The sequence below is a fragment of the Neltuma alba genome, unplaced genomic scaffold (genome assembly GCF_004799145.2).
Source record: "Neltuma alba isolate B1F8T4 unplaced genomic scaffold, ASM479914v2 tig00012555_pilon, whole genome shotgun sequence".
NCBI classification, from domain to species: Eukaryota; Viridiplantae; Streptophyta; class Magnoliopsida; order Fabales; family Fabaceae; genus Neltuma; species Neltuma alba.
In genome coordinates, this window is record NW_021637012.1 from 33,815 (window position 1) to 59,979 (window position 26,165).

Here is a 26,165-nt window from a genome sequence, read left to right on the forward strand (position 1 = left end):
TTTACATGAGCCACTATCCTCAGATAGCAAATTCAAGAATCAATTCCAACTATCCTTACACTCAGATTCTACAATGACATATGCCATAGGATACATGTTCTCATTTGCATCTTTTCTAACTGTAGACAGAAGGTGGCCTCCAAAGCTACCTTTCAAGAACACCATCTACACATATAATTGGCCTAGATGCAGTCACAAACCGTTGTTTACATGCACTGAAACACATATATGGTTGCTTAAATCGTGACCCTTGTGCCTTAACCATCATTGTACTTTCAGGATAAAATTTTATTATTGCTCCATAGTATGCATATATTTTGGCAAATTGCTCTGCATTACGATCTTCTAACACTTCTAATGCCATTCGTTTTGCTCGATATGTGGAAAATTTTGAAATTTAAACATTATAATCCCTTCTTGATTTGTGAATGCTGTTGCACTCTAGTTTTGTTGGTCTCTAATGTGTTCAATGTATCTATTTGACAACCAACTGTAGTCACCCGTCTGTTTACTCTTTTCCATCCACAATTATGCTCCTTCTAGTGAAATGACTTAATTTGAAGCATCTCTAGCATGAGTCCTTGATGCATGCACTTCACCTTGATTTTTGATGCTTCGTTTTTTATATACTTGAACTCTTCCATTCTCAATGGCATATTGCTTTAATGCTTGCCTATAAACTTCAAAGTTTGCATACTTCATACCAACTTGAAAATTGATGGGTCTTTAAAATATGTCTTTTCATTAAAATCATTAGATATCGTCTTTCTATTTGTTGACCTTATCTGATCCAATTGGACTTGCCAACTCTTCACTATCATCATAATCAAATTGCACTTGTCCATCCCAATCAGATTCACTTTGTGCCTCTCCATTCCTCATATCTCAACTCTTAGATCCTTTTAAGTGGCTTATCATGCAACCATTGATTAACTTCTACTACAATTCCTTCATCAAGATTTTCAAAAAATAAATCTAGCTGCTCAATATTGCTATCAAAAAATTCGCACCCATTCAAATCAATTTGGGTGTTTTACTCCTCTTCAACTCTTTGTTCCTCTTCATATATTGAATTATCTTCTCTATTAGCCATATTCTTTTTCATTGTTGTCACAATAACCTAACATAAATAAAATATAAATATTGAAAGAAAATTTCATATCAAATAAAGATGAAAAAGTTTAAGTTAATATTATTAAAAAGATAAATTTTATAATTAATTTATTCTTCATACTTTGAATAAAAAATTGTTTTTCAGATTTACTTGTATAAAGTTATCCTTCAGTTTTGCAGCTATCAAATAAAGATGAAAAAGTTTTACTACTATGAAAAAAATGTATTCTTTAGTTTTGCTACTGTGAGGAAGATTACTCCTAATTTTCAATGAAATTGTTTCATATTTTCTATTTAGTAATTTCTTGATTTTAATTTTCTTTTTGATGAAGATATACAAAGCACTACAAGAAAACTAACCAAGAATAAAAATTGAAAAGAGCCTAAAAGTATTTTAGTCTTCAACTAAATCATGAAGATCTTGATGCACCCACCATATGAGATAATAGTTGAAAACGGTTATTGACAACTTGAATATATAAGGATTGAGATAATAGTTTAACTTGATCCAACTGGTAGTAGAGAATCTAGAAAAATTGGGATAACATCCAAATGTTCGTAGAATTATAAAAGCCAAAAGAAAAAATTCATAGCCTAACAAATATGATCAATGTTCACTTTGACAATGAATGATAAAGGAACAAAAAATAGTGGTAGACTAATACCGTTTCTTTTTTCTAACTGCCGATTGGATCTCTACTCCTAGCTTACAAACTTTGACCATGAAATACTGAACAAGGCTGGAAACTTTATTTTGGTGGCGTGAGGGTTTCATAAGAATTGAAAGGTAAAAGTTGAGTTTCATCGAAGAGATTTAATAAGTAAGAGGTTTTTTTTTAAATATAAAATTACACTTTAATCCTTATATAAAAATAAAATAATTATATTAGATGGATGCCATATAATATGCCATGTAGGATGCAATGTGTCTTGTATTGATTTGACATGACAAATTCCGTTAAAAAGATAACGGTGAGTTAACAGCAAGATGTTCATAATTTAAAAAAAAAAAAAAAAGATCAAGGGGGTTGAATTTAAACTTTCAAATATCATGGAGTTTATATACAATTGGCCCATAATTCAGGGGCATTTTGTATAATTTAGCCTAAAATAAAATATGCAACTAGCAACAACTTTTATTTTTTGGATTTACTTTGGACGTTCGATATGTATGTTCTTATCTTAATTTAAAATTTGGACACTCTAAATTTATTTATTTTTATTTTTAAATAATAAATTTGTTGTTTTTAAAGTATGATGACAATTAAAAATTATCGTTATTTTAAATCATATACATATTAAAATAATAAATTATTAAAAATATAATTAAAAAATTAATTTTGGACCATACAAATTTATGAATGTTTCGCTTCATTTTAATGAGCATGGAATATATTTACGTTTGCTCTTGACAATAAGTTATTTGAATTCAAAGTGATTATTTTTAAAAAAAATAAGCTGAAAATTACTAAATACTAAATAAAAATATCAATAAAAATTTATTATCATTTGTAAATTCAATATTGTTAACTGTTATCAAACCTGATTTGACATTTAATAATTTTCAGTTCTTTTTTTAATATTTTTTTTACTTTTATTTTTTTTCCTACAAGTTGATAGAGTGCAATAAAAAAATTGCTTATAGTACACTGGTGCCATTATGAATTAAGCACTGTTTGTCGGCTGGCCAGAAAAAAAAAAAACTAAGCATTATTTGTTGTGAATAGATTTGAAAAATTCATGGAACAACTTGTGATTTGTTATAATTTTACTTTATACTACTACATACATTTTTTCCCGCACTTTATATATACGCAGTTATATTCATATATTGATGTTGATAACTTGATATGCTGATTATGAGTAGAAATTATTAGTAAAATATAAATGGTACTCTCCCGATCCTTATATAAAACTTAATTTTAGGAAAAAAAAAAAATTAAGCATTGTTGTTGTGCATAGATTTGAAAAATGCATGGAACAACTTGTGATTTGTTATGAATTTTACTTTATACTACTACATACATTTTTTCCCGCACTTTATATATACGCAGTTATATTCATATATTGATGTTGATAACTTGATATGCTGATTATGAGTAGAAATTATTAGTAAAATATAAATGGTACTCTTCCGATCCTTAATATAAAACTTAATTATTAAGTTAATTTTGGTCCTAAATATAATATTTATTTCTCATATTTATCAATTTTTTCTAAATTATTCCTATAGAGACTTCTTCAACCATAATCAAATAAGTGAGGGAAGGAAGATAATAAAAAAGATGATTATGGTGTTTTAGAAAAAATATAGCATATTTTTTTATAATTAACTAACTTACCTAACTTCCTTAATCTAATCAAATTAGTTAAATAGGTCTTATATTAAGGATTGGAGGAGTATCATTTAATTATGAATCCTATAAATTGACTTTTTGTGATCGTACAAACGTCTTCTATTTTTTATATAATTGAAAATAGGTTAAATATAATTAACTATGAAAGTTACACCCCTTGAATATATATTGCACATGAGTTTTGAAACAAATTTCTGATACATCTAAGCAATAAATTTTGCAATCAAAAAATTTTAATCCCCAGACATTTGAGTAAGAAGAAGGAAAAAGTACATCAGTAAAATTATAATGTCTTCAAATCTAATTGCATTCTGTTAGTGGGAATAGTTCTCTAAAGAGTGCAAAAAGAAAAGATGAAGAAGAAAGTAGTACACGATGTCTTCGAAGTTTTTTTAGACTTAATTCGCTCCCATCTATTTCTATTTTATACGGTGTAAGTTGGGTTGACCAACGAATTTCCTTTAAGATATAATCAAGATCTTTGAATATGAATTACACTTCCAAGATTCAAGCGAAGACAACAATGGCCTTTATAAAGTGATAATTTAACTTTATCTTTGTGTACATTCAAAGACAAAGGTAATGAGTTTGATCTTAATGTGTTTTTGTGTTTATTTGTGTTATCTGTGCAAATGAAATGGTGGTGAGGAGTTTATATAGAGCATGGAATGATGACTTAAAGAGATGCTTTTTGGAATAATACCTTATTAAATAAAAAGTCACAACCATATATTGGTTCATGAACCAATATATTTTAAATAAATAAAAGATATTTAATATTAGGGTGTTTTAGTATTTTAACTTCCTACATAACTCTTTATATAAATATATTAATTTATATGAAAATACAGCTCCTTATATAAATATATTAATTTATATGAGAATGCAACCCTCTAAATAAATTTACTAATTTATATGAAGATATAACCCCTCATATAAAATTATTAATATAATAAATTTACATAAGGACATTACTCTTCAAAAACACATATCCTTATTTTAAAAATATTCTAACAATCTCCCACCATTTTTAAAATGAACCCAAACTCCTATCACCTACATAAACAAGACATGCATGGTTTTACCCATCCAAAATAATATGATAGATTAAATTTTGAACCAATTATCCCATATGAATAGGTGCGTATGACTCATGCATGAGATCTTGAACCACTGTATGCCATTTAAAATGACACGTTTGTGGTCTTGTGTCCGTACCCTTTTCATGAAGAGTTTTCAGAGTCAAGCCCTTAGACTCCTAGAAGCAACCCCACTTCACTCTCATATAGGTAAACTCAAGAGCACCACCATGATTAATACTCCAGCAAATATATACTTACAGGTCCATTAAGAACCAAATTAAAGCTCAACCTTTTCTCTTTAATCTCATGGTTAAAGTACTTTTCAATTTTTGGATGTATAAAAATGTCAAGTACTTGTAATCACTCCAATAGCGTACATTCACCATTGAACTCAAGACTTTATATGATGGTCAAGTATGAGTCTGGTTTCCCCTATTGGTGATTAAGGTCTATAAGGCTTCAATCATATCCCTTTTGATGTTTTCAATATCATTTCCCTTGCTAGATCTTTCATCAAAGGATTTACAAGATTTAATTCAGATCTTATATAACTTATGGAGATTACTCCATTCGTTATTAGATCTTTCACATATCTATGTCTCAATCCAATATGTCATGACCTCCTATTATAAACTTGGCTATAAGCCCTTGAAAGAATAGACTAATTATCACAATGGATAGATATTGGTGCCATTAGGTTGGGCCATATGGGAATTCCAAGTAACAATTTCTAAGCTATTATGCTACCTTGCTACTTGTAGCCAACACTATAAACTCAGAATCTATGGTAGAGTCTACAAAACATGTTTGTTTTTTAGATCTCCAAGAAACAACCGCCCCATCTAAAATGAAGACTCATCGACTTGTGGAAGCATGATCCTCTGAGTAACTTATCTAACTGGCATCTGTATATCCTTGCAAAATTGAAAGATTACCACTATAGGTCAAACTATAATTGACTGTTCCTTTCAAATACCTTAGCACTCTATCCATAGCATGCCGGTGATTCTAACTTAGATTGTTTGTATATTTACTTAACATTTCCACAGCATATGCTATATCTAGTCTTGTACATGTCATAGCATACATTAAGCATCCAATTACCTTTGAATAATCATGTTATCTCACAGGACAACTTATGTTTGATACTAACTTCATAATAGAATCAAATAAAGAAACATAACAAAGTTAAAAATTATTAACATGTCACTAATATACAAACATACATTATATTATCAAATTTACCATTGCAAGTAAATACATGTATGAAAGTTACATTGATCCTTCCCTCTATTTTTTGAAGTCTTTTGGCCTTTCCTTCCTCCACCACATTTATTCTTTTATGAGCATTGATGCATTTCTTATAACCTTATTTAACATATTCATCTTTTCTTGAGAAGATGATTTTCCCAATTGCTCAAAAGAAAATCCCTTTTAATGTTTAAGAGTCTTTTAAAATCTCTTTGTGAAGGAGAACGTCTATCTTTGATTGATGAGATAAAAACATATTCATCCATATGCATGTTATTTAAAATTAATTAACATGCTCAGTTTCATGTATATGTTTCACAATAAAATTTTCACCAAACATTCTAATTAGAATTAGAACACAATATGATAATTATCCACTGATTTAATTGATAATAGAATTTTTCATGACAATTATCAACTTAGAAAATTTGAAATCTGCTATGCTTCTTATCATTTTCTTTTTCTTGTCATAATAAAATTTCATGATCCCAAATACAAAAGCCACATGATTTAAAGCAAAACAATTGCATCAAACTAGATCATGAATAAACCTCATGAATCTATAAACCACACTTACCAAAGAGAGGCATATAAATTCTTATTTGTCTTTTTTCCCATTGACCACATGAATTTATGCAAGATGATTCCTATGCAACTTGGATTTAACCATCCGTTTCTTCTAGCAAGATCGGTACCATCTAATCAAAAGGTTGCTTCTTTCAACTCTTTCTAACTTCACAAAATCTGTAGTCAACTCCTTCAAAAAAACCATTTATGCTTGCAAAATTAAGCCTAAAGATTGATGGCGTGAATGGTTCTCTGAAAATTACAAGAAAAAGAGATGAAGAAGAAAGTAGTGCACGATATCTTCAACGCGTGTATAGCACTTTTCTTTAGGCTTAATTTACCCCTATCTATTTCTATCTTTAAATATAGATTGTACTTTCAAGATTCAAGTGAAGGCAATAATGACCTTTACAAAATGATAATTTCACTCTATCTTTACGTACACTCAAAGACTAACCCTTCATATAAATATATTAATTTATATGAGAATACAACTCTTCAAATAAATTAATTAATTTATGTAAAGATATAATCCCTATATAAATTTATTAATATAATAAATTTATATAAGGACATGACTTTTTAAAACCACATATTTTTATTTTAAAAATATTCTAACACATTTTCTTGTGTTATTCTCTTTAAATATATGGGAAAAAATAAGCAAAATGTTTGGTTGGAAAAAATGCCACTTGATTTCAGTGCACATGTTTCAAGTAATTTGTCCAGTTTATTTGAATTTTCAATTTAACTATTTTTAATTAGGCATTAATCTGTAGAGAAAGAATGGAGATGAAAATTCATTCTGATCTCGCCGTTGTCATATTCATGAGCTAATTTCAGCTTTAGTTTGTTAAGTTCTTTCCAGTACCATCTAACATCTATGGGACAGGCGTAGGACTAGAAGTCTCACTACTTTAAGTACGCTATCTATCTATCATCTCACCCAAAGGTTCTAGGCTTTTGAAGCAAGATAGCCAATTTTCTTAGGGAAGCATATTTTTTAAAAAAATTTAATTTGGTTCTCAAATATTTCTTTTTCTCATGGTTAAAATCCCATATAATTTTGTTTTGTTAGCATTGTTACCTCTTGTAACTTTGTAGAGTTGACAACTATAAAGGAGCTAATGGTATTAATCCCCAAAAAAAAAAAAGTATGCATACTAAATCAAAAATTGAGGAAAAAAAATAGAATACATGTAAAATGGTTTTCCCTCCTCTTTTTGGGCCTAGAGGAAAGCTACGCAAAAAGATTCAACTTTCTTTTAATACTTTTAGGCAAGATAAAAACGTTGGCCTAGTAAACTTGCATAGAGAATAATACTTAATAAGTTGGCATTTAGCATGGGAGGGAGAAGCATGCCCAAGGATTTGACTGGAGAGCTTCTTAAGGAACATCCCCCGTTAAGTTTACAATCTGCTAATTAATACCTTCATTATTAACACGTGATCCGTATGAAAACACTGTACTTTATTGGGAAAATAAGGTCAGTGGACTCAGAAAGTTCCTTAATTAAAGCCCTTTTCTCATAAGCTCAACATATTTACTCGGGGCTTCAGGTCAAGGGAAAAAAAACATATTTAGTTGTAGCTTTGCGAAACATCAACGAATCGTTAGCAAAACAAAAGTTAACTAGACCAAAATGCTTGCATAAAAGATGAAACGTAAATTGCTAAGATACAATGCCTATCCTTTTTTTTTCCCCTTTACTAGGCTTTAGGCTTAAATATCTTCTTATTAGATATAATCTTATTCGAGATATTATGGAGCACTAAATATAAGCACATGTTTCAGCACTTTATGTTGAGTTTTATCAATTTCATACTTGACGAATCAGGATATGCCTAAGCCCATTCTGTTGAATTTATCTTGAACTATATGCAAAATACAAGACATTTTGCACTGTTGGAAGATGTGTTCATATTTAGTGCTTAACAGTATCTTGAATAAGATTGTCTCCAATAAAAAATACATGTGCTTAGCCAAAAAAAAAAAGCAAGAAGACATTTTACATATAGTTGAGACATATTGGACATAGTTGAAGAAGAATTGTGGCCCTCGAAGATGAATTGTACTTACTCCTTAGATACTTTTGCACAATTATTTTTCTAATAAAATTTTTTACCAATTTTTTTTTCATGTTTTTATTTTAATACTGAAATGTAGTATATTATAATCTTTTCTAATTATAATTAGATGTATTAAATAAAAATTATTCCATCATTTTCATCATATACCAAACATGTTTTTGAAATTTATTTCAACCCCCAATCTCATTCCCATGTGCCAAACAGGACTTACATATTATGATTTAATTTCTTAAGTTCTCTAACAATATATGCGTAGCTGAATAACAGAGATGTAAATCACGATGCCTAGTATAATTGGCACTTAAACTGGATTTTTTAAACATCTAGTTCTGGAATTCGATCCTTAAAACTAATAACGATATTTAAACTAATTATCTTAACCCGATCTAATTAATCGATCATAATGAGTGGGTCGTGTGTTTAAAACTAATATATCCAAACCATAGCCCACAAAAAAAAAAAACAGTATATTGACACGCCATGATAATTGGCAAGGACTCGTTCCTTTGTGATTTTGGTGGGAATATAAATATAAAAGAGGAAATAACATGACTACATAAGAACCCAATACCTGCTCGATGCATCTAACATTCCAACTAGCACGCACACGAAAAGGAAAACCAACCAAACTAGTGAAAAGAATTCTTGTGTTAAAAAAAAAAAGGGGAGGGAAAGAAAACAACAAAAAAATTGTCCTTAAATATATACTACATTCAGTCTTAAATATAAAAGCTAATTAGAGGATTTGATTTAATTCTAAATATAAAATCTCAAATTTAATTCACTTCGTCTTTAAATTTATATTCTTCTGGTTATAAATATAAAACCTTTTTTGTAGTGTAATTTACACTACAAAATGGGTTTTATATTTAGGGCCGGAGAAGTAATTTTTTTAAAAAGTATTCCTATTGATTGTAAGGGGTTCCAATCAAAAGACAGTTCTAATACACATTATTAAAGAAGATAGTTCAACACACATTTTTTTACAAATAACTAATTTAATTAATTTTCTTGATCTTTAAATTAGTTATTAATTCTTATATTAATAACAGATAGTATATCTTTGAAACTTTACAATAAGTCTTTTAAAATCTTAAACTTTTATACGGATAAATTTCATACATTTAATTTTATACATTCCTTATCCTCACATAATTTAAAATTGAGAAATTAAATACATATTAAATAAAGTTTGAAAGGGTTATACACACACAAATAAAATTTAAAGGTGCATATATACTTAATAATTGGGAGTTATCTGTACAAACTTGAAAGTTCAGAGGTTTATTATTAACAGATTATTTGTAGATGATTGAAACTTTGAAAGATTTAAAAGTTTTGTGTAATTTAGTAATTTACTCTTAAATAAATATGAAAAAAGATAAGGAAGAATGACAGAAGTTTTTTATTATCACAATAATAAAATATAATAAATATTATATATTGTCAACGAAGGTAAATTCCATTCCCTTGAGCTACCAAGCAGGATCGATCAAGTTCACAAAAATTAAAATAAACAAGATCAAATAAAGAAAATAAATGAATGAATAGTTACTGTGGACTTCACATTGCGTAATAACAATTAAATAATACTATCACTCCTTTGGTATTACAAGAATATTAATAAATAATCATATAAAATTCTTATAATGGAATTCACCAAAAAAAAAATCTTATAACCGAATTGAAAATAATTTAAAAAATTAATAAATAGAACGCATAAATTTATTTTAATATAATTTGAATATAAGAAATGTATTAAGCCGAACAAAAAATAATAAAATAATTTGATGTCTATTATTATGTATTGTTATTTCATTGCTTAAAGATAAATTAAAAGTGTTACAAAAATATAAATAAAAATATTTCATTTAAAATTAAATAAGGATATTTTATTCTTAAGAAAAAATAATTTTTTTAAAAAACAAAGAATAAATTATAATCTATCTAGAAACGTGGCCCTCGTCAAACATTAAGAAATGTAACTCCAATGCCTCCCGTTAACGTGTGCCGTTTTTTTCTCTTCGCCAACCAACCAAATCCCTCGCTTTATTTATTACTATTATTTTTTTGCTTTTTGTTTTTGTACAGAAGCATTAGCTCAACTATTGGACAATGTTTGATAGTAAGTGGCATCTGAGCTGGCGGTTCCAACTTACCACTCAAGTCTCTGACTCTTAAGTCTTCCTGTTACATGATAAATAAATTAATAAAACGGGAGAAAATACTAGAAGAATATATTGAACATGAATTTTATAGATGAAATAAATCTTACTTTCTGTTGCATAATATTTACATTAAGTTTTTTATATTCATTATATTAAGTTCTCCAATTACATATGGTTATGTATTTTATTTTTAAAATATTATCATCAAACTATAAATATTTTTTACATGTAGATTTACGATTTGATAATAATATTTTAAAAATAAGACATATAAGCCAATGTGATTGGAAAACTTGATAAGTATTGTCTTTTACTTTTTTTCTTTTTAATGAAACCAATGTATTGAACATTATATTGGTCATTAATCGGGTCGAGGCGATGGTTTAAATTAAAAGTCACTTATGTAATTGTGGCCGACTAGATTGACTACAAAATTGGATTACCAATTTAGTAATTTGATCGGCGGACTTCGTTAAGTTTTCATACCATGCATAGAATTAAGCTACACATCTAATAAAAAAAAGAGAGCTTATTTTCCTTGAAGAACCATTGAAAATGAAGAAGTTGTATGCAAACACGGTTCTGATAACTTTATTATATTTTCCTTTTGAAGCATTATAAATATATGATCTTTTATTAAAATATGGTAGATACATGATTTTTATATGTTATTATATGATGATTTGGTTTTGAGCTCTATGATGTTTTTTCTTTTTTCTGCTGTTAATTTTTTTTGGTTAATTATTGCTTTAGGGTGTGTTTGGATTAGGATGAGAGAAGTAATTTTTTTTTCAATCTAACTTTTAGGTGAAAGTCAGATAGTGTAATATGATTTATGTTTGGATTGACTTTTATAAAAAAAATCAGTTTGAGAAGCTAAAACTTGCTTAGATGATGAATAAAAAAAATAAGTTTAGATGCCAAATAACTTAAAAGGACATGAATTTTATTTAATAATACATATCTAACATTATATGTATATGATGTGACTATTTTAACAGAAGTATTAAAAATAAAATTATTAATGATCCTAATGATACTATTCACTACACAAGCAGCAGAAAAAGTAACTTGTAGCAACTTATTTCAAAAGTTTATTTCAAGTCAGTCATATTGTCAAAATGTGAGTCCAAGCACCGTTAAATTTCACAACTCCAGCTTTTTTTTTTTATTTGGGATGCACTTCTGGGCCCCAAACAGCATCCCAAACTTATATGTTCTTTTCAAGTTTTAGATGTTCTGGGTTTTGTTCAAATTAATTGAATATGATTAGCCAGCCACTTTATGTAATCATTTTAGGTATGTTGAATTAAATTGTCTTTTCATCAAAAAATATGTTATTAGATGATTCTTAAATCAAGTCATGTATATGTTATCTTATTATCCAAATATCATATATCTATTCATAATAAACTCATCAAAGAAAAGCATGTTCTATTGTTACCCCCTCTATTTACTTTTGATTGACATTTTAGTGAATTTTTAATTTTTAATATCATTTAACTTTAATGGTTAGTTTGGTTAAAAAAAAATTTAATGTTTAGTTCTTAAATATTTTGCTTTACGAACATGAAAAAAAAAGATGAAATAAGGATAATTCAGTAAAAGTGAATGACTTAATTGATATATATTCTACATTTACTTATCTATTGAATCATGCTAAAAAATTATACTCTTTTTGGTCCTAAATATAAGACTTATTTTATAGTGTAATTTAAATTACAAAATGGGTCTTATATAATTACACTACAAAATGGGTTTTATATTTAGGATAAAAGGGAGTATATACTGAATTATTAATAAAAATAAATTTTAAAATTTTTATTTTCTTTGTAATACATCCTTAGTACCATTATTTTAGTTTTAGTTATAATTCTAGAAATAGAAATTTTATCCTAAATTTGCTTAATTACTGAGTCCCGTGGGAACAACAATGGAGCGGCAATTTTGTCTTTTTATCATCTTCTTTGATCACTTGATGGGCAATTTTGTCTTTTCGAATGTCTTAGTAGTACTCCTCCGGTCCTTAATATAGGACCCAATTAGTGAGTTGGTTTTGGTCCTAAATATAAGACACACTTGTCATATTTATCAATTTTCTCTAAATTACCCCTATGGATACTCCCTCAACTATAATCAAGTAAAAGAGGAAGATGAGTTATTAAGAAAGATGATTATGGTATTTTAGGAAAAACGTGTCACATTTTTTATAATTAACTAACTTACTTCACTTCCTTAATCTAATAAAATTAGTTAAATTGATCTTATATTAAGGACAGGAGGAGTAACACGCAGCCACGCAGGCTAGGCAAGCCCTTTTGGGACTTTCATTAATTAAGCAAATTTGGGGAACTTAATTGCGATTAATTTGCCCGGCTGGTACCAAATCTGATTTTTCCTTTTGTATTTATCTTTTTTTGTGTGTGTTTTTTTAACGGTAGATTGTGCCTCCCTCATGCCGCAGTAGATAATGGAGATTCCGTCTCCCGCCGCATCAAGTTGCGAAGAATTTGTAGGATTTTATGTCGTGCTGCCACGTGTCCATCTCCCCCTACTCGTCTCTCCAAAATTGGACAATGCAGAATTCGCCGTTACCCTTCACTTTCTCTCCCCAATAAAAAAACGAATTTTTTTTTTTCATTTTCTTAGTTCATTAAAAAAAAACATTTATTACTTGTTTTTAATCTGTTTTTCTGTCGCCCTTTCTTTTCTTGCTCGTTCTCCCTTCCTGTTTCCGTCGTGAGCTCTCGCAGGCTTTTCTCTCTTCGGATCGAATTCCCCACCAGTGAGGGAAACCCCAACCAACCCAACAATTTATTGAAAAAAAACGAAAAAAAGAAAAATTCGTTTGCCTTCCGTTGCTTCATCTCACCCAAATCTGAATTAATAACGGAATCCAATCTTGTTGCTAGGATTCGATACCGAGAGGTCTTGCTTTCGCTCCTCGATTGTGTCTTGCGTCGGGGAAATTTAGGTTCATCATCTCGATTTGTTTAGGTTTGATTTTTCTCTGCCTATACAGTGTTATTCTTTTTCCAATATTCAGTTTTTATCTTCTTTTGATCTGTATATTTTGTTATTAGATTTTTTTTTTCCTTTTGCCGTGTTCTTCTGTTATTGTCAAACCCAAGAGCTTATGGGGTTGGACCTGAAAAAATAAGAGCAATTTTGTTTGCTATTTGGGTTCTGTTCTTGTCTTCTGATAATCTGATTGATTTTTTTTTTGGCTATTTTATTTTTTCCCCCTCAAGTTTTTCTCAGGAAACTCGGTGAAAATTTTGGTGCGTTGTTTTAGTTTGCCATCCGAATTCGAGGGTTTTCTTCTTGTTAGATCGTCCAGAACCTTCTTTTTTATTTCTCCTTTTGTTTTCCGCTCTACATCTCTACTCATTGTTCACCTCCTCAGAGAAAAAAACGGATAAAAAAAAAATTAGGGTTTGCGGATTATCTTTTAGTTGGGGTATACATAGATAGATGAGATGGCCTTGAACTTCTCGCATCGACCCATCTTTGCGGCTCACGATGTTGACAATTGCTTCGATTATGGAAGGGATAGATGTGATAGGCCTGGCTCCCAGGAGTCTGTGTCGAAGGACATTCTTGACCTTTTGCCATCGGATCCCTTTGGCATGGATATCAGTACTACCTTCACGGCCATCACAGGATGGCTAGAGGATTTGGAGGCTGATTACGTTGGATACAGAGGGAAGGACGTTGGGCCAAGTGATGATAATTATCAGCTCGTTGCTGGATTGAATTTAATTTGGAACAATGCGATGAGGTTCCATGCGTTTCCAGGCAGCTTGTGCGTTGAGAACAAGCCACCCATCGCAAGTGGTCTTGGTGACTCTTTTCAGAAAGATGTTGGAGTTGCTTCGTGCAATGACGACTTCGGATCTTCTTGTAACACGGGTGACATGGCGAGCTTTGGCTATAAACACTCTGGGATTGATTGTTGGTCCACTAACACGTACATGGATGGTGGGAATCACCCAGAAGGAGGTGAGCTAGCTCATCATTCTGCCTTAGGTTATGCTCTCAGTTATCTGGGTGTGCGTGACCTTCTTGCTGTTGAGAGCGTATGCAAGTCTCTGAACTCTGTAGTCCGAGGAGATCCTCTTTTGTGGAAGAGTATCCACATAGACCAACCTATCAGTGAGAAGATTACTGATGATCTTCTTTTGCAATTAACTAAAAGGGCGCAGGGTAATCTTCAGTGCCTGAGCCTGGTGGAGTGTACAAGGATAACAGATGATGCTCTGAAGCAGGTTCTTGACAGCAATCCCAATTTAACCAAGGTGAGCAACTGAGCATGAATTACCTTAGGTTTTAAATTGGATATTATATAAGTTGGTAGTTCATGTACAGCATTTTTGTCCTTTTAAGCATGTTTATTTGGATTTTATGTGCTTAATTTGAATACTGTTGCAATCCATTATTAATATCTAATCTGTTTACACCATACATCTCAAACCTCTTGAGCTGGCACCTTTCTTTGAAAGTATAAGTCAGCTAACATTAAACCTATGGATCATCGCATGTATAGATTGTTGCATGAACTTTTTTCCTCTCTTCCCTCATTTGTTTTAAAATTCAAATAATTTTGCTATTCTGGATCGGGCTTCAGAATGCATGATTTTCTCCTTAGGTGTTGGACAACATATGCGTGGCTACCACTGTGTATTTTGCGCTAAAAATTTTCCTGGCCAAATGTTTTTCCATGCAATGTGTTTTCACACTTGTACTTTGGTATAAAATGTGGTATTTTCCTTTCTAGTTTGGAGGAAAGTGCACCTTAACTGTGATGTTAAGTGTGATTAAATTCAGTTGATGATAGTCCCATCTGAAATTAGATAATTGTTCAACTGTCTACTTTGATGCATGTAAATTTATAATTTAGATTTATACAAGTTAATGCCTTATATCTTTCACCGCTCTAGGCACCTCGAAGTGGCGTAGGTGGTATTTGTGAAAGCTTCTTTCTTGTGACCTTGTATGAATCTGTTTGCTGGCTCCTGCCTTTTCTTTTCTCTTATTGAATCTAGTTTGAGTGTTGAATGCTTTTAGCTTAGATAAGATTCATACATTGACAAGCTGCTATATTGTTTTCTATACTTTACAGTTGAGTGTTCCTGGATGTACAAGACTCAGTGTCCAGGGTATTGTGAGTATCCTTAAGGATTTCAAGTCTACTGGTGCACATGGAGTGAAGCTCTTGCGTATAGGTGGCCTTTATGGTGTCACAGAAAAACATTTTGAAGAATTGATGCTTTTGTTGGGCACTGATAGCCAGATGTTGCAGCAGTCTCGCAAACCACATTTTTATCATAGGGGAAGCTTATATTTGTCCGATGATGATGACTGTGCCATAGATATTGAGATGTGTCCAAGATGTCAGAATTTTAGGCTGGTATATGATTGTCCAGCAGAGGGTTGCCAAGGGATGGGGCATGCTGCTCAAGTGTGCCGGGCATGCACTCTTTGCATAGCTCGATGTAGTCAGTGTGGACAGTGCATTAATGACAACGAATATGAAGAAACATTTTGTCTGGAAATACTTTGCGCTAGCTGTGCAGATAGTCAAGCGCCAGCGGAGGGAACCAGATAGGGAAGGCTTCTGTTCTTTTTAAACAGGGTTATGGCTTTTATTCTGGTAGGGGCTGGAGGTAAAATACATGTGCGGGTGTGATAAGTTCATTTTTCTGAAGAGAAAGAGAATTACTGATGATTCAAAGCTCAAGCAAAAAAAAAATCTAGGAACATCTCAAAATATGCCCTATGTTAGGAACTTGTGAATTATTGTTACAGGGTTCACCTGTTTGAGAACTTCTGCTGTCATGGCTTGCTATTTTCTATCATCACACTTTGTGTTTGTCTTGCTGAAGAAAATACAAAAAAGAGGCTGAAGAAAAAAAAAGAAAAAGAAAAAGAATTTATAGATGTAACTCTTGAGAAGGGGGAAAATATTTTAGAGAGATGGCTGCTTACTCCTCGGAAACAGATTATTTTAGGGAAATCCTTACCAAGAATAAGGTCACATGAAGACTTGAGAAATATTGGGTTGTGCTGGAGTGAGGTGTCATTTTGATGCCCGTGCCATTCACAGTGGCAGAGTTTTCATACGGTGGAGAAGCGGAATTGGTTTCAGTTTTGATGTTCTGCACGTATGGAGAAGCTCTATTGTATCAGCAGTAATATGGAGGCGATTGGTTCCATCGTACTACGGTTATTGATCACCTCACCATTGTTGTAACGAACATTTTTTCTGGTTACGTGGCAGTCTAAGTTACGGATGCTGCAGTTGGAGGTTTTTTTGGCTGCTATGCAGCCTTCATGATTAGCTGTTTTCTCACAATTCGCTGTGTTTTGGTGCATGTATTTTGTTTATTCTCTTCCTCCTTGCATACAGGGGAGGGGACAAGATAATAATGAAGGGGATATCAAGTGACACATTTCACTTTTTATGCCTCTTTCAATTTGTGTGTCTTTCACTCTTTCTACGTGTGTCGGGTGAAAATAAAATGAACTCTAGAATCTGTTGTGTATATTTGCGAAAGAATCTCTTTTGACAATAATGTGCTGCTCTAATGCCTTTTTCATTGTGTCTTTATTATGTACTTAGGTGGTGGCTTTGTTTGGCCAGACTACTTTTATTAGAATGTATCACACTAGTTCTGATTCAAAGAATGTATCACTAGTTACCAACGTACTCTACTCTTTAGCCTTTCCCCCGTATTTTCCTTTACCGTTTCATGTTCCCAGGTTATGTAGGCCACATGTTGGTCCCTTGATAGCTTACTGACAGTCTGGAATGCTGAGAGCTTATCAAACAGCGGCAGCCCTTTGGACCGGACATGCAATAAAAGTAGGAAAATTTGGGGAAAAGGCCTATTTACAAAATTTATCGGCCACAGGGATCTAATGACACGATCTTCAAATATTAGCGGGTTCAGCCTCTTTTTTTTTCCCTGAAGTTTATGTATCTTATTTTCAATTATGTGTAGATGTTTCTGAAGTAAAAGTTTATTTGCACATGGTATCCTTTGTGATAAAATATTTTTTAAATAAAGACTTTTCACCAAATTTCCAAAAACAAAAGGTTTCTTCTATATTTGGGTATTAGTGCTTCATATTTGAAATTATCCTCGGTTTAATAAATTGAATCAAATCAAGGTATAAGAGATATAACAATTTAACCGTAAGTAACTGAAACTAGGAGGTAACAGAGTCTCCTACTTAGGAATCTAGAGTCACAAGTTTTGCTTTTCTTTATCTTATCACAAGGACCGAAGGGTGTTATTTTATAATTAATATCCCGATTTGATCTCATTTATAGTTAATATCACGATTTGATCTCAGGAATTGGCACTGGACATTGATTCTAAATGCGTGTTGCTGCCTGAAACCATGATGTTAAACTGCATCTTTAAGACACAAACAGGGCACGATTTTGAACATTGATGATGATGCTACTATCACCAACAAATATAAGTTTCGCGAATTACACAAACACTAAGGGCTTGTTTGGTTGAAAGGGTGGAGAGGAAAAATGAGCCCCTCTTTTTGTTTGGTTATTTTATCCTTATATATTTTGGTGATATTTCATTAATGGACATAAAATATATTATTATAAAATTTATTTTAAATAAAAAATATTATTATACTTGAAAATATATTATAATAAAAAATAATTTAAAATAAAAAATATTATTGCAATGATAAATTAAACTACTTTCGGTCCTACTTATAAGACTTCATTTGTAATCCACAAATGAGGTTTTATAATAGGACTGGAGGTAATATTACTATAAAATTAATTAATTTTTACAAATATATTATTTTATTAATTAAAATATATTTTAAATCTGGGAAAAAAATTAGCCGAAATATTTTTTGAGCATATAAAATTTGTTAATTTCATTATTTAAAATATATTATTCTATTAATTAGAATTAAAAAATTACTGTACACTATCAATGAGTCACATGTAAGTAGAGCTTATTAAAGATTTTACATTATACCTAAAAGGTTGCGGGAGTTGCCAAAGTTTGTTGTATTGAGAGCATATAGTGTGTCAAGGTTTATTTAGTAATTCAAAATATCTGTATCCAATATTTTAAAATATTTTGTAATGCAATTTTATCATTGAAGTATTACTCTAAGATATTGAATGAACCATAGAATATTTTAAAGTACTAAACACACATAAAAAATATTTTAAAATGTCAAATGAATCACGGAGTGTTTTAAGATGGTTCCCTCCAAAAATATTATAGTACTGGATGAACCTTAGTGCAAATATAATTCATTGTTATTTGTACCGACGCGATGCGAATGAGATTGGTTGAAGTTACCAGGATGTTTTTGCCCAGAAGAAAAAGCTCACTTGCTGTCAAAGCCAGCAGCTTCCTTCTGCCAAAGGGAACGGAGAAGTTTGTTTATCCACAGCCCAAAAGGTTCTGTACGTTTCTTTACGTTTTGGTTCCCAAAGCTCCTCTCTCTCTCTCTCTGTGTCTCTGTGTGTGTGTGTGTTCTTCCACTAAGGCAAATAAAGCATATACATGATTCCAGCGTAACACAGTGAACCATTCGTTGTTTGACAGCATCGAATGGTGAAAGAACAAACGACCAAAACCTCCACAAAAAGAATCGTTTAAACTATTCCAGTCCTTATTATAAATCCATTTCAATTAATTCTTACATATGAAGAAATGATGTCATTGAATATTTCTTGAATTCATATATTTTTTTCAAGTTTGTTTTTATTAAATTTTCTTTCTTTTACATTTATAAATTATTCTAACCTTTTTGTCTAACCAGATATAAGTAAGGGTAAGTACAATTATATTTAATTAAGACCAAAATTGTTCCTACAAACGACTAATTATATGGACCATAGTAGCAATATTTCTTCCACTTTTAAATGTATTAGCTGGGTAACTGATTTATAAATATTAAAGAAATTAATTTAGTTTTTTAATTGATTTTTCTATAATACTCTTTAATCATTTGCATTGAAAATTGCCCTTATTAATGAAAATTCTTTTTAGTATGTAAAATTATTAGGCAATGTTTGGGGAAAAATTACAAGTTTGTTAGAAAAAAATTAATTGAAATTTTACACTTAGAACCAAAATAAATTTTTTAACTAACTCCTCCTATCAGCAATAGGATAAGCAGAAACTTGCCGATGGTCTTATAACCTAGTAACATGTAAACTCCTCTTATAAATTAGAGGTTGTGGGTTTGATCCCGCTTAGGATCTCATGTTGTTAGTCCCTGTTGCTTTAAACTCAAAAATGGGATAAGCAAGAAGCTTATTTATTTGGGAAAATTTCACTGTAGGACCGCAGAAGATAATTAATTTCAAAGAGCCCCCAAAACTTTCTGAAACTTCACTGCAGGACCAAGGAGGCAAACTGATATTAATTCCACAAAGAAAATGACGCTATTGCCCCTCATAATACTTATTGCAGGGTGACATGTAAATGGACTAATTTCAGTTGTAAATAAAGGTACGTATGTTGCAAATTGACTAGTCCTACTTGCAAATGGGTTCTCTCACACTCACAGGCACCTTTTTCAGGTGAATGAGGTGATATGTAAATGGACTAATTCTAATTGTAAATAAATGTATGTATGTTGCAAATTGACTAATTCCACTTGCAAATGGGTGATCCCACACTTGTTCACTCACGGAGACCTTTTTCAGGTGAAGGAAGTGACATGTAAATGGACTAATTCCAGTTGTAAATAAATATATGTATGTTGCAAATTGTCTAGTCTCACTTGCAAATGGGCTGTCCCACACTTGTTCACTCAGACACATTCTTCAGGTGAAGAAGGTAATATGTAAATGGACTAATTTTAATTGTAAATATATTTATGCATGTTGTAAATTATCTAACCTCACTTGCAAATGGGTTCTCCCATACCTGTTCACATGAGGGGCAATAGGGTCATTTTCTTTGTGGAATTAATATCAGTTTGCCCCCTTGGTCCTGCAGTGAAATTTCAGAAAGTTTTGGGGGCTCTTTGAAATTAATTATCTTCTGCGGTCATACAGTGAAATTTGCCCTATTTATTTTATTCAACAAGTTGAACAATATAACACATTCTTTCTAGGCAAGAGCTAATACCCTGAAAGAAAAACAAAACATTTAAATCTTCTCAAGTTGAATATATAGTATAAAATGCACAATATATATTCCTAAACAAGATAAATATATTGATGTTTGAGAAGATCTAAATTTTCTATGGTATTATGTTGTTGTTGTTCAAGATTTCTCAGATTTCTTGTTGCTGCCCAGGTCTTTCATCCACTTGAGGCTGAGGATGCTTTTGATCTTTGCAGATCCAAGCTTGGTCTTCTTCTTGTCTTCTTTATTAGAGGGGGGAGGATCAGGGTGGCTATCCCATTGATCAGCCCAGGACAGCCCTGAATCCATTATTTCTGCTTTGGATGCCTCTGGATGATGAAGATGATGATGATGCTTGCTCATGCCTCCTTTTGTTGTTTAAATCTCACCTTTATTGAATAATTGTGCTTCTTTTTCCTTTTTACCTATTTTAAACCCTGTTCTTAATTAGCCTTTCAATGGAAGCCATTGTCAATTTTAGTAAAAAGAGATGGTCAATTTGGTTAATTAGTGAAAAGTCTTTGACTCGTTGATGATCTATCCTTATCTTTGATTTGAGGGGTATTTCTATTTACTATTTACCCTCTTAGGATTATGTGGTTTCACCTTAATTAATAAATCCCCTCTTGACCTAGTCTCCTTGCCACAACGGCTAATTTGGATACCACTAAAACTTAATTATTTTTATAATAATAAATAAATATTATAATACCTTAATCCTCTTTTTATCGTTCACTACAAATTATAATATTTCTAATTAATTGTAAAACTCCATGCGCTACTTATTATAATCACCTAATAACTACTTTACATAAGTTAATTAATCTGGTTAAAATTATTTATTTCTTTTTTAAAAAAATTACCCTCAACAAAAATAATTAGTGATAGGAGTTTAGTTAATTAGTCAAGAATATTAGAAATACAAAATTTAATAATTTAAACAAAATGTTGGGTTATGTAAAGAGCTGTTGTGATGATGTAGAGCTGCTTGCTAACGCTTTGAAAAAATCTTCTTCCAACATGGACAAAACACTAATAAAGTTTGCTGACAATTTATGTAAAGAATTGGCACAAATATGGAAGGATTCAAGAAGATTTGGTCCTATTAATGTGGATAGAATAGAGAAAATATGTAGGCAACTTATGAGAATACAAGATCTCTCATGGGATGAGATTAACAAGGTTCATGTTAAAATTATAAAGTCTTTTTTTATTAGTATTTTGGAGGTTGTAGATATTATCTCAATTTTTTTTAAATTTAAATTGATGAGGACATGATTTAACTTATTAGTTCTTATGCATAAATTTATATATTTACTTATTAGCTCAATTCCAAATTTATTTAAAAATTATTCTTCTAGTTATAATATAGTTATAATATATATAAATATATGTATGTATGAATGTGTGTGTATGAGTGCAATATATGTGTGTATTAAATTTCTTGTTAATATTTCTAATATACGATCTCTCACAGCATTTATTATTCTTCCATTTGTTATCAATAACTCTATTGGAAAATAAACTTTTATTAGTAATTGATCTGCAATATAAATTTAACTTGCATTGTACTTTAATTCATGATATATAAAAAATTATACTTTAATTTATTATATATGTATGGATAAGGGGTAATTTTGTCTATTATTTTACTATTATATACATGGATAGGTTAGTATGTATATGAGACATTGAAAAAAAAAACAACAAATTTTAATTCATTATATATAAGGGTAATTTTGTCTTGTGATAAATTATTTTTAGAGTAAAATACACCAACTACCCTTCTATTTTACCTCAATTACAGCTTTTTATTATGAAAACGTGTATAAACTTTCCTTAAAATCAAAATGTATGTTACACAAACTTCCTTCTTATATTTAAGATTATATTTCCATCCATCCAAATTGTTAGTTGACCGTTAAGTTTGACTTTTAAATTTTTTTTAAAACCAAAATGCCCTTTTTTAACAGAATAATCATTTAAACATTTATATTTTTCAAAAAAATATATTTTATAAAATCAAAAAATAGTTATAATACATGTATTTTAAAACTTCTAATATGTTATAAAAATTATTAATTTGAATTTAAATTATAATATTTTGTAATTTTAATTTTTCATCACATTCATTAAAACTATTTATTTTGATTTCTTTTAAAATGCTAAAACATATTTCAAATGTATAGTTCTATTTTATCATAAAATACAAATGATATAAGTTTGAAATATTGTTTAAAATTGTAAATTTTTAATTCAAAATTTTTAAACACATTTTTGTTCAAAAATTTATAAACAAATTTAGTCAAGAATATATTTAATAAAAAAATTAATTAAATTTTTAATCAAATTTTTTATGTCTGCCTTAACTTAATTACTTAAACTTATGCTAAAATATTAAACAAATAATTATTTACAAAAATAAAATAAATGAAATGAATAAAAACCTCTTAAATTCTTCAAAACAATCTTGACCAAAATGTGCAATACAAAATAAATACATCAAATATGCGTAATTCCTCCATATAACATCTAATGATTTTGAATGACATTACCAAGTGACAAAAATTAAATCCTATTCTAGAGGAGTAACTGAAGGCATTTGAGAAGTGGTTGAATGAGGATTGCTAGAAATTCTGCTTGACTTGGCAATCTTCAAAATCACTAAAAAAAAAGTCAAATTCAACAAAACATTCCAACATATTTTACAAAAGACATTGAATGTGAGAAATTTGATGTGCATACCTTCTTTGCTCGTCTAGCTCTAATTTTTGACTTTGCTCTTGGTTGTATTGAAGCTTTTTCTTGAGTTACTCCTTCAAATGAAGTTTGTGATGCACTTACAGAAGATTTCTGCAATAAGAAATGAGTAAATTGAAGTAGAAAATATTATATGTAATTGTTGATAATAAATTAAGGTAATATATTACTTGTCTATTTTTCTTGACTTTGATAGGAGCTCTTTGACAACTCCTTTTATTGTGCCCTAATTCTCCACAATTAGCACACTTGACAATTGATAGTCTTCGTCTTGCATTTGATGGTGCATCATCATCTTTTTCTTTCTTTTTTTTTTCTGCTCACTTTGGGCCTGTTGGGCAGTCTATGTAAGGGGGGTGGAAGTATATCCATTTCTTCCACCAAACTTAAATCTGGCAAGGGGCTAATTGTGCCAGAGTATGTGGCTATGTAATTTGTTTTGCTATAATAAGCATCACAACAGTCCTCTACTTTTACCCTTATATATGCAATGGCAGCTGCACCATGTTTGCAAGGTAATCCACTAAGTTGCCATGCTTTGCATTCACAAGTATGAGAATTCAAGTTCACAGGAAATCTTGTAAACTCGTCATATACTTCAAATTGATTATTACCAGCTACCTCTACTCTACAATGCCTTCTGTCTCTCATGGTCTTGTTTATTTCATCCACAATTCTTGCACCAATAGTTTGTTGCCAAGATGTAGTAGAATGAAGCTTCTTGTGAAATCTCATCATTATTTTTGACCTTAACTTATCTAATAAATTCAATATGTTCATATTTCTCAAGTCATTTATCCACTCATTAAAAGATTCACAAATATTATTAGTAATGTGTGGACTTTTGCAACTTTCATAAAATGCATGTCGAGTCCAAGTATTCAATGGGATAGACATCAAATAGTGATACACCTTATCATCATATCTTTTCATTTTTTCCATTGCCTTCTTAAAAATAAATTCATTTGGAGCTTTAACAACCATCCAAAAAAATTCTTGTAAGATTAGCAACGGAAATTTAACCTTGAAATTATTAAATAAATGCCTACCACAATATCTATGCCATGAGTTTGGAAAAAATTCAGCAACTACTTGTGTCAATCCCTACATCCAACGAAAAAAGATCATACATATGCAATCATAACATGTACAAACTAAAAAAATAAATAAAGTCTGTAAAAAAAAATTACCTTTTGTCTATCACTCATAATTATATAATGATTGTCTCCAATTGCATCATTCAGATATTCCAAAAAAAATCTCTAAGATTCCTTAGACTCTACCTCAGCCACTCCATATGCTAATGAAAATAACCCATTATTTGCATCAAGTGAAATTGCACATAATAACACACCTCCATATGGACCTTTTAAGTGGCAACCATCTAGTCCAAAAAATGGCCTAAAACCTTTCAAAAAGCCATCTCTACAAGCAGCCAAACACACAAAAATCCTCTTGAAAGTAAGGCTTTCTTCAAATGATGACCTATCGTGATAGCATAACTTCACTATACTTGCCTTTTTTTTTCCAACAATAACTCTGCATATTTTGGTATCTTCTTGTAACTTGTAGCATGAGAACCTTCACATTCTTCTCGCCCTTTTTTTCTTGCCCTATACAGTTGCATCTGATGAGCCTTAACTCCATACTTGGTAGTCAATTCATTATCCATTAATTCACAGCTCATGTTAGGATCAGCATTCAAAGACCCTTTCAATTTATTTGCTATCCAAGTAGAGGTAGCATTGGGTTGCTTAGTTAACCTAACACAATTGTGCATAGGTTTATATGTCTTTATCATAAAAGTCATACCATCTGGTGTGGGAGAAGTATGAATTCTCCAAGGACAATCGTTTGAAGCACAAATAGCAGTTACTCTTGTTTTTTTTCATTTTTTAATCTTATTATGTCAAAATTCTCTTGGATTATATAATCCCTTAAAACATTCCTAAACTCATTCACGTTAATAAACAATAGATCTCTTTCTAAATGCACTTTACCATTAGCATCATACTCAAATCTTCTTCCCTTAACATTCTTAAAAATATCTAGAAGTCTAGGCTTTTCTATGTCACTACCACTTGCAGAATTTTTATTATCATCAATATGAACTTTAGGCTCACTATCTTCATTGTCTTCTACACTATTCAAATTGGAATCATCATCAATCCTTTCACCCTCTCCCCTCTCTTCTAGTTCATTATCATCATAATCCTCCTCTTTAGAATCAATATATAATTTATCAGTATGAGGTTCACTTTTATCACAATTATCAATATCTTCAATATGAGGTACATTATCTTGCATTGAAAATTTTTAAAATCAAAATACAAATATAATAGAATCAAAAGAAATAGAAAGTAAACTAAATAGCACAAATAGGTGATTGGTCATCTGGATACTAAATCCCTAAATAATATTTGGAAATTACTAAAGATAGCATATGGGTGTGAGGTGATTTTCACAAAAAACCATGCTGCAATATCCGAAAGAAACCATATGTCAACACACACACACACACACACACATATATGTGTATGTGTATATATATAGGCAATTTCATTTGTTTGATGCCATTTTGATGGTCTTTAGTGACGGCTTCGAGAGCAATTATGAACAAGCCAAAAAGCTGTCAAT

The 26,165-nt window shown here is 30.5% G+C and overlaps 2 protein-coding genes across 3 annotated transcripts; one reads left to right on the forward strand and one right to left on the reverse strand.

Annotated features, from left to right (window-relative positions):
* Positions 1-13,356: 13,356 nt before the first annotated feature.
* Positions 13,357-17,331, forward strand: LOC114728569 (F-box protein SKIP14-like). 2 transcript variants are annotated; one of them, XM_028915479.1, is made up of 3 exons: positions 13,357-13,626; positions 13,881-14,927; positions 15,752-17,331. In XM_028915479.1, the coding sequence occupies exons 2-3, from the start codon at positions 14,109-14,111 to the stop codon at positions 16,235-16,237; spliced, it is 1,305 nt and encodes a 434-aa protein (XP_028771312.1). In that variant the 5' UTR covers positions 13,357-13,626; positions 13,881-14,108; the 3' UTR covers positions 16,238-17,331. The 2 variants fall into 2 exon arrangements, with proteins under 2 accessions (XP_028771312.1, XP_028771311.1); XM_028915478.1 differs by having other exon boundaries at positions 13,357-14,927.
* Positions 17,332-20,906: 3,575 nt separating this feature from the next.
* Positions 20,907-21,077, reverse strand: LOC114728567 (uncharacterized). Its single transcript, XM_028915476.1, has one exon. The coding sequence runs from the start codon at positions 21,075-21,077 to the stop codon at positions 20,907-20,909; it is 171 nt and encodes a 56-aa protein (XP_028771309.1).
* Positions 21,078-26,165: the final 5,088 nt, after the last annotated feature.